Genomic DNA, 10,600 nt, shown 5'->3' on the forward strand with positions numbered 1-10,600 from the left:
ATATTTAAAATATTATAAATATATAATATTTATAATATTAAAATTTATAATATAAAATTTGTACTTAAATTATTCTAAAATGTAGAAATCCTTTTTAAATAATTCAAAAAGCTTCGAGCTATTTATAAATTTCTGAGAAAGATTTTTAAAAATCGTAAAAGTAATTGATTTAGTCAAATTTCTCTCTCTGTTGTCTGATTATAGTTTGAAATAAATCATTTTTGAAATATAGAAGTATTAAATTGGAATACTAATAAGCTCAATCAAGAAATTGGAAAAATTTTCATCTCGATAGTTATTGAGATAACAGAGATTTACTATATTTATCTCATTAATTGCTTATCACTTACCTTAGTCTTTCCCGAACTGGTTAAACCTACGAGCATTAATCCGTTACGCATCAAAATAGTCTCGTACAGCTGCACTACCTTTCTCACAAAGTCTGTAATTAGAGTTACAACTTCAATAGATTCTGCGAAGCATGGCCAGACAAGTTACGAAAGCTGTGAATGCCAGTATCGATCGAATTCGCATTGTCATATTTAGCATGCGCTTTCAAATTGGATGCTTTTGTGCGAAAACACGTTGTGCACATTGCATTATTATTTTTATAATTCTCAATAATTTTGCGAAGTATTATTCTCCAAATATGCTCTTTCTTGCGCGATAAGAAGATGATAATTATCCATAAAATGGATAATTATCATGAAAAATTAATAATAAGATTCTCACTTTGTAAAAATTTATGCTCTCTTCTTTTTCTCTATATATGAATATTTTTTAAGTTATCAGCACAAAAGAATTTAACACAAAAATATATATAATTTTTTCTATTAATATAAAAGTTTATTAAAAGTTTATATGTATAATATATATAGTAATGGTTATTGCTTTATTATTCAATAAATATATAATTTAATCAGTCAATGAGAAAAATATAATAATGTTATAAAATTTGTTTTAATTCTATTTATTTTATTGTGTGCAAAATAACTAAATTATTCATATTTCGATAATTTATATTACTAAATTAATATAATCAATATAATTTCTCATAATTTCTCTTTGTTTGTCATTTATATTACAAGCTAATAAAAAAAATCTATATATCTATACAAAATCTCAATATTTATTTGCGTAATAAATAGATGAAAAAAAAAGGATAAAAAAGTTTTCGTATAAATAAATTCTCCAATATTAATCATGTAATTGACAAATATTTATTTAACTTGTATAATTTCGTAATATGGAAATGAGAGAGATTTTTGATGTAATTCAATATTTGATTTATGTATATCTCTAATTAGTTTCTGTGTTTATGTTTAAGTTAATTGCATGATTATAATATAATTGTTGTACATTATAAGCCATCTGCCACATAGAAAATATTTTTTGTAAATATTTAATACATTTTACATATATCAAATTTTAATATATGTATAATAAATGTCCATATATTAACGTTTTTTTTATTTTGCATATTATTATATGTAAAAGCGTAAATTAATAAAGCTATAAAAATAAATATTTTTATCGCGTATTTATTGAAATACATCGATTTTAATTAACTTTTTGCAAATAAAAAGAAGAGATAAATAATTCCTCAACTGCAAAACCAAGAACAGCTATTGTAGCTTAATAAACAATTTACAGATTTTTTTAAGCGCAAGCTAAATAAGGCAACAAAAAGTCAAACTAATTTATACATTTAAATACATACTCTGCATATATACATATTTGTGTTTTAATTAAAAAAGAAATAAAACACATTTATATTTTGAAACACTTTCATAAATTTAAAATAATTTGTTTATGCATATGTTATGCATTCTACTGTTTATTACTGTGAAATATAATATTAATTGCAAATATAAATTTTATATTTTTTTCTTGCTCATTAATATACTTTCAACGTATCTCATCTATACCTTTAACAACACCATAATGGCACAATCAAAATTTATAAATGTAAGCTATACTTACAATGAATTAAACCGAGAGAAAATAAAGATTGAAAAAGTTAAGATTTATCTTCTTATATGTGCAAAATATTTAAATTTCAAAATTTATTCAAAACTAGATTTTAAATTTTTTAATTATTTAGCTTCTTTGTATTAAAATATTTAAAATATTTATAAACTGACTTTGCTTTTATATCGAGATTTAATATTGTAATATTTAAATACAAAAAGTATCTATTATTAAATGTATCTATAAATGAAAAAGTAAACTTACCATCGACGTCTTCTAAACCCATTTGTCTAATAGATCTGCGGATGCCCGCTTCTAGGATTCCATAATCCACTGGTTTCTCGATTAGCTTTGGGAAAAGATCTGATACAATGTCTAGAAAAAAGAAGAAAAATAATGGATGCCAACTTATTAATTCCTCTTACAAATATTATACAGAAATGTACACAGATTACGATACGAAATTAATTTACTTAATATATTATCTAAAAGGCAAGAAGAAAATGTAATAGCGTATGTCTATATGCATATAACTTACCGTTAAACAATTTCAAATCGTCCTTCAAAAATTTGGGCACATTAAAATTTTTCAAGGCGCGTAGACAAATTTGGTCTTCTTCAAGATCTTTCTGCTCTCTTTTCAAATTCCCAGCAGTCACAATAACAGTCTTTACCGCATACATACCAAAGTCATAATGGTCCTATATTATATTTTAGATACAATTAATTAAAATCGCAATATTAATTAATTTCTTAAAGCTTAACTAATTGGGAAGTAGCTGTAATATATCTAAAAGAGCTTAAATGACAGAGGAATTTTCTTTGTGATATAAATTAATTATTTTAACATTTAATTTTTAATAAGTAATAAATAATTATTAATTATATATGACAATCTACCATAATGAGATAGTTATAACGTATCTTTTATAACGTATCTTTTTATGTATGTTTTACACAATTCTATTATATATATATATGAAATATATAGTAATACTTATTTTATTAAAATGTATATTATGTATATTATTTTTTTCCAAAAAAAGCAGAAAAGAAAATGGCGAATAAAAATAAGAATACTTGTGAGCTTAGTTGTTCTGAGCACAGCTTAAAAGTCGTCGTGATTTTTCTGGCAAGATTTGCGGCATCCACGAAGCCATATGAGAATAGAGATATTTCAGCGATGAGAGCATAATTTGGCACCATCATAGCAACCGGACGGAAAAGTACTTTCAAGTTGTCAGGTAACTCCGTTCGACCCACATAACCAGGATTCATAGTGATGAATACAGCACAAGATTGCTTCAATGTAAGTTCGACTTCTTCGAAGAGAAATCTGTGCGTTCATAAAAAACGATTTTTTAAAAAAAGCAATACTTAATACCATTGTGTTCAGCAGATTCAAATCAATAAGATTCATTATCTTCTTTACGTTTCCATGATGATAATGAGCAAAATACACTTTTTTTTAAATTTTTTAAACATTGTTCTTTTGTGGAATTAATTAAAGAAAGAGTTGAAATTAGTTTATTATTTCGTTTTTAATACATTCACACAAGAATAAAGAGATTCTGTGCATCCGAACAGCTGATGTCAGCTTTGATAGGCTTTCTTTATATATTTTTCACTAATAGAATCTTTCGAGCCTCATTTTAATTTGTTTAATTAAAGAAATTATAGTAATTAAAATTATAGAATTATAGTAGTAGAATGTAGTAGTAAATATATAAACGCGCGCGCGCGCGCGCGTGTGTGTGTGTGTGTGTGTGTGTGTGTGTGTATATGTATTTAATAACGTATATGTATTTAATATTTAATAAATTATTTTTTTTAAATTAATAATTATTATCTATAAAATTAATTATTAATATTACTTATTAACTATTACATATTAATTATTATTATTTTTATTGCATAGAAATTATGCGTATTATTTTTCAAGCTATTTCACGGATACTTTCTGTACAACTATACTTTCTATTTAATAAAAGATTTATTATCTCTCGCGCATAGGAGACAACATTATAGCGAAATTGGGATGTATAATATTCTGTATCATATACGTAATACAGTATGCTCGAGTCCGAGCTTAGAAAATTGAGCGGTTGAAATAATTTCGACATTCCCTGTTTGCCCGTTATGCCGCTTCCTATAAGCGAAAGATGGTAAATCTCTCGTAAAGCAGATTATATATGGGTTTCGCGGATTATCTCTTCGTATTCAGATTTATTATTAGAATGCCAATGTTTCGTTAAAATTGCATTCACGAAATATTCTAATGAATTTAGATATGAAGAAATAGATATAATAAGATGTTTCCGCGAAACATATAAATATTTTATGTTAATATAACGGATTATCTAATATATACAAGAGTAATATAAATATCATTATAAATAAATATCATTATAAATTGTAAATTGAAAAAAAACATTTAATTAATTGTGTTGATAGCAGGATCGAAGTGGAATAATAAGATTTGAATTATAAATACATTATAATATAAATTTAGTTATCTTTTGGCTTATTAAATTTTATTATTCTGTATACAATATTATAAATTATTCGATTTGTAATTTATAGAAAATTAATTATTTCGTACATATGACAACTTGCTAAATTAAACAATATGTTTAGATGTCTACATATATATACATATATGCATACACTCATATAATAAAATATGACAGAACAAAGATAAGAAAAATATAATTTTAATAAGTAAGAATTTACCTTTATAAGAAGAATTTTAAAATTATACATAAATTATTTATCTTTCATATCAAACGATTTATAATTAAATAACATTTAAATTGCTCAAATTCTGACAACTTAAGTAGCATATTTCTAAATGATTATAAAATATTAGATACATTAAAAAACATATAATAATTATATATATATAGTATACATAATAAACCAGTACATGCTACTTAGGAAATTCTCTAAAATTATATGACAATTTAATATTCTTCTGAAAGAAGTCATTGTTAAATCCGTTCTATTATATAATTCCTAAATTGTGTTAAGCTATTTTACATTTCATTTACTTACTTGTTTGTTCGTGTTTGCTGTGCTTTTTGAATAGTCATGATTTGTTGCGCTACAACGGATAAAACTTCGACATTGATTCGATTGAATTTATCGAAACACGCCCACGCACCGGTGCTATGTAACATTACAAATGTTGGATTTAATTAAGTGCTATTAAAATTAATTGATTCATGTTAACGTAATTTTCACGTTACAAAGTGCTAATGATATGTTATAAATATGTATGTATGATAATACTTATAAATTACCTGGCAAGTCCTTTAAAAAATTTGCCCATAAATTGAAAGTTCAGTTGATCAGAACAATTGAAAACTATGCATTGAATCGCGAATACTTTTGCGAGATCCTTTGTAGTTTCCGTTTTACCGGTGCCTGCCGGACCAATTAATGCACCACCGAATTTCAAATGCAATGCACTGATAAGAGTGAGGTAGCAGCGATCGGTCAAAGGTGTAATCACCAATCTTCCATTATTACCTAAATATTCGTATCTACAAAAACATAAAAAAACATAACTAAAAAACATAAAAAATATAATAACTTCAATAATGTAGAATTTATTAATAATAGATTTTCATTGAAATCAAATTATAAAGAGTCAACAAGCAAAGCAAGTAATATTAAGATATTAATTAATTGGAAAATCAACTTCAAATTAAAATATAAATTAACATTTTATTCGCGTACATGTTTTGCTTTACATAAGTACAAATTCACACTACGCAACTTTGACAGTTCATAACTCCGCTCACAAGATAATTTGATATATTTTTCATTTGAAGGAAAAAAAAAGATAAAGAATAACTTTGTCTTAGTTATGTAAATGTTGAAAATAATTATCAAATAATTAATAAAAAATCTGTTAAACTGAAAAACTCTGAAAAAATTACATTTTTTGTAATATAGTCGATATTTCATGTAATCATATCTATCAGAATTTAAAAATTTAAACTCTGTTACCGGACTCCTCAAGGAAAATTTTAACTTCAATAATGTTCTCATTTTCTTATATGATAAACACTATAAAAAGAAAAATAATGTTAAACTAAGAGAAAAATGTTTAAGAATACATATTTTGTATGGAAAATACATATTTTATATGGATAATATTTAAAGTTGGTAATATGGCTTCAAGAAGGAACTTTTTATTTAGATCCTATATTCTGGGAAATTAATATGAGAGCTTTCTAAGATCTTGTAGTAATACTTCTTCCAAAATAAATACTAAAGAGGTACACTCTAAAATGGTATCTGTATCTTAAATCGAGTTTAGGAATGTAATTAGAGTGTTAGCAGATTCGTAGAGACAATGAATAGTCGACTTAAAGAGCAGATTTCCTTGTATAGTATAGAAGAGGTAAACAATTTCGGACAAGCGCGTAAGTTTTAATCTATTTACAAACTTTGTTAGCTATATACTTGTTTTAGTGCAATAATTCAATATATTATATATTATTATAATACTTCTAAATAAAATTCAATAAGAAAGTTAATATATTTAAACTTATAAATTATCTCTCTTAAAAACTATCATTCTATTGAAATCTTTAATTATATTTAACTTTTTTTTGTCAAAATCAGTTTTAAAATTTATTAACAGTTGTATCTCTTTTCTCAATAGTTTTGGTAACATTTATCATATAAACCTACTCATACGGAAATTCAGCATTTATCGCGCGAATCTTCAAATCCTTGTTATTAACCCAATAATATCGTAATTGAGAGATCCATTCAAATTCATTGATATCGATTAATTTCTCTTGAATCAATTTATACAAAACATCCTTGGCGTGAATTTCAATTATCATTACGGCCTCCAGCATTAATCTTTGTACTTCAGTTTGCGGATCGCGTATTAACTTTTGCAATTCTTCAAGCTATAAAATATTACTCAAGTGTACACTGTTATGAGCCAATTATTCTTTACTTACTAGAAAATGAGAAAAAACAATAAATGAATATCTTTAATGAATAGTAAATATACGCATATGTACGCAGCTATCTCTTTATTTTCTCAAGAAAAGAAGTTTTCGATTTCGAACGCTCATTAAAATTATGCTCATTAATATCATGAACAGGATAAAGCTTCAAAGAATCGAGTTGACCTTACTTTGAGTAACTGTTGAATTTTTTATTGCATAAGAGAATGTCATTATAGAGAGATTGTTGAGAGATGCATTTACTTAATGACTTTTAAATAAAATAATGCAAGTATAAAGAAATATAAGCAAGAAAGAAAAAATAAGAAAAAGATACGCTTTTTAATACAATCGATTTTTAAATGCACATTTTAATGTTCTCGAGATTTTTAAGTAAAAGCGAAATATATAACGCTAGTAAATATTTATTTAATTTGGATGAAAATATTAGCGGTTCCACTGTAAACGCAAGCACTGTTTATCTTATAACATAATGTAACATGATGTTAGTACAATACATACGTGTAGCAACATGTAATTATAATAGTCGAGCAGAGTGTTGTTTGTGATACTTTCCTCCACGTGAGCAGTCCAATGTACTTGACCTCCACAAAGAACTACTTGTCCCGGCCACATGTACACCCATTCCTTTCGCGGTGTCGTTTCTATTATTTCGAGGGCCTCGCCAATGATCTCTCGCAGGGTATTGCGCATCGCATTCTCAACTTGTCCTAGCCAATCCTCCACATTTCCTTCGGGATAAATCGGCGGTCGTAGCACAACTTCTTCATATTCGGCAGAATACATCCTCGTTATTCTAAGATCTGAATTCTCAAATCTCAAATCCTCCATGTTTTCAAAACATTTCTTTAAATATGGTTGGATCGCTTGAATGTGCTTGGACTGAATGATTATTTCCAGAAGTTCATCGTTGCTTAAGAAGAAGAAGCGTGGAAAAATCATTCGTTTAGTCTCCAAATAATCGGACAAATCTTTTTTAATAGTTTCTAGGTTCAAGAGACATTCTTTCAAAGTTGATAATAAGATTTTATCCGTACACGTTACAATTACCTGCATTATTTGTAATAAAGTTTTTAAGAAAATTTTTATTTAAATATTTATTATCTATATAAATTATTCTATATATTTATTATCTACATCTATTAAAAAATATCTGTTTTTTCTCTTTTTCTTTTTTTCTCTCTCTTTTTCTCTTTTTTTTTTAATATTTAAGTTTTACACAAAACATTTTACAATAAATATCGTATTATATTTAAAAATAGCTAAATTTGTTAACCAATGCAAGTACATTTTTAAAATATAAGAAAAATTTTAGAAAATTTTAGAAAAATGAATAATGGAGAATAAAATAAATAATATGTGGAAATTATTTATCCATTTTTTATGTTTAAAAAAAACAATATATTTACAATTATATTTCAAGAATATTTACATTGGAAAATAAATTAGAAAAGTTAAAAGAAATTTAATTACACATGCATGCGCGTTGCACATTAAATTAAAGTTGACAATATAATAGATTAAAAACTAATTGAATATTATACTGGTTACGTATTTTTTGGATATAAGATAAATTGATATAAATTTTATTTAAAATTATTGATACTCTAACACATTTACAAAATGGTAAATGCGCGTAAAATATTAAAATAAATATTAAAATAAAATTTGTATTACATACATTTGGGCAATCACGAGCGTTTCCCATAATTCGCTCCAAGTTGCGTTGCACCGTATTAAATTTACGCGATTCTACAGGCAACTGTCGATTAATATCTTCAGATGCAAATATTGGTTCTAAATACATCCATTGCCTGTGTATACAAAATCAATGGGAATATATCCTAATGTAATAACAAACAGAAATCAAGATATGAGTGTTACTTTTGCACTTCCACCCATAGAATGATCACTTCCTGAATTAATCTCAATTTAGCTTCCCACTCATCAATTTGGTTTTCGAAAACAGCTTTAAAAGGACTAAAACTAAGATATTGAGTTTTAAGTAAATCATCGTCCAATAAAGTAATGATCTCATCGGAAATCTTCATGATATATTTATCTATACAAAAAGATTAAGATATTATTACGATGTGAGAAACAAAAATTAATATATTATTTATATTACAAAGAGTCTAATGTATCAAATTATGTTTATATACATGTTAATTTTAACCATATGTAAAGAAGACACTATATGTAAAGAAGATATTCTAATATAAAACATTTTAATATTTATTTTTTAATTTAATTAATTCCATCTTTATTAAAATACCAAATGACAAAAGTATTGATGTTAAATTTTTAATTTCTAAAATATATTTTCTTATAATTTATTACATTAAGATTATTTCTAATTTATAGATAAACGTAAAACATAATATTTAATGTATGAAGTTGTTTGAAATAAATTTGAATGTTTATATGAAATTTTGCGCACCTGTATCTTTATAAGGAAAAACATCCATTGTAATTGTTTTCCAATCGGTCATCATTTTATCTAGTGTATTTTCTATTAAAAATTCTTTTGCTGCCGTGTTTGCAATGGTCTTCACAGTTTCCTTGTGTTTCATTATATTAAAAACAAGTAAATTCTTAAAAGATAAAGTTGGCGTAAGTGCCACTTTTATACCAATTTTTTTATTAAGTTCTTCAAAGTGCCGATTTTTCATTCCTGGACATCGCAAAGCTTGTATCACGCTGATGTATGGTTTAAATGCTTCGATTTGATCCTTTATATTGACTGCTACAGCAATCATCTCTATAATCCATGAAAAAAATATTAATAATTTCTTTTCTCTATGTTTTATTGTATTCAAGTTTTTTGCGACTTCCATACAATACATTTAAAATTCAATAAATTTTTTAGCAACATATCAACTTACTTGGATTTTCTTGAAATACTTTTATGCAATGCGATATCGCTTTGTACGTATCGGCAGTTATATTTTCTATTTGATTTGCATCGAAACTTACTAGAGGATTTTCTATCCATATTTCCTGCCATTTTAACCAATCTGCGTTTAACAGTATATAAAAATTTTAATTTGATATATTAAATTAATAAAATTGCTAATTTAAAATTAAACATTTTAAAATATTTTTATACAATATTAGTTACCGGATGCAGTAATCCATAAGGTTTGGTATGGTTCGAATTCCTTTATTAATATATTTAATTGTTCATACGGCACAACATCCATGTCGAATAATTTTTGCCGTTCATTCAACAATAAACCAAATTCTTGATATTCTTTCATTATTTTCGAAATTCTTTTTACTTCTATAGCCATTTCATGTATTTTCTTGATATCTGTCTGTAGTATCACATTCATAACGTTTCCCATGAGTGTGTCAATTCTCTCTGATAAAAGAATTTCTTCTTGTACTTGTACTTTATGAAATTTTTCATATTCACTGATAAAGCGATTCTTTGCTTCTTCCATCTGTACATAATATGTGAAAAAAATTACATACAAAATATTAAAAATGATATAAATATAATAATTTAATTAATGTAATGTATTGCTATCTCTTCTTTAAGAAATATATATAATAGAATAGCTTTTTAAATTACTATATAACTATAAAATAAATAAATTATTTATATTTATTAAAAAATGTTTTTTATTACA

The 10,600-nt window shown here is 25.3% G+C and overlaps 1 protein-coding gene across 1 annotated transcript in view; it reads right to left on the minus strand.

The window, feature by feature from the left end:
- Positions 1-10,600, minus strand: part of LOC108688449 (dynein heavy chain 1, axonemal-like) — a 106,064-nt gene that overhangs the window by 85,233 nt on the left and 10,231 nt on the right. The window contains exons 11-23 of the mRNA XM_018194716.1: positions 10,087-10,411; positions 9,851-9,982; positions 9,406-9,726; positions 8,850-9,027; positions 8,647-8,779; positions 7,467-8,015; positions 6,676-6,902; positions 5,274-5,516; positions 5,026-5,139; positions 3,052-3,307; positions 2,510-2,672; positions 2,236-2,346; positions 351-442 (exon numbers count right to left, since the gene is read on the minus strand). Coding sequence (XP_018050205.1) covers positions 351-442; positions 2,236-2,346; positions 2,510-2,672; positions 3,052-3,307; positions 5,026-5,139; positions 5,274-5,516; positions 6,676-6,902; positions 7,467-8,015; positions 8,647-8,779; positions 8,850-9,027; positions 9,406-9,726; positions 9,851-9,982; positions 10,087-10,411 — 2,844 coding nt within the window. The remainder of the gene's footprint in view (positions 1-350; positions 443-2,235; positions 2,347-2,509; positions 2,673-3,051; positions 3,308-5,025; positions 5,140-5,273; positions 5,517-6,675; positions 6,903-7,466; positions 8,016-8,646; positions 8,780-8,849; positions 9,028-9,405; positions 9,727-9,850; positions 9,983-10,086; positions 10,412-10,600) is intronic.

Source organism: Atta colombica, unplaced genomic scaffold (assembly GCF_001594045.1).
Source record: "Atta colombica isolate Treedump-2 unplaced genomic scaffold, Acol1.0 scaffold105, whole genome shotgun sequence".
Classification (NCBI taxonomy): domain Eukaryota; kingdom Metazoa; phylum Arthropoda; class Insecta; order Hymenoptera; family Formicidae; genus Atta; species Atta colombica.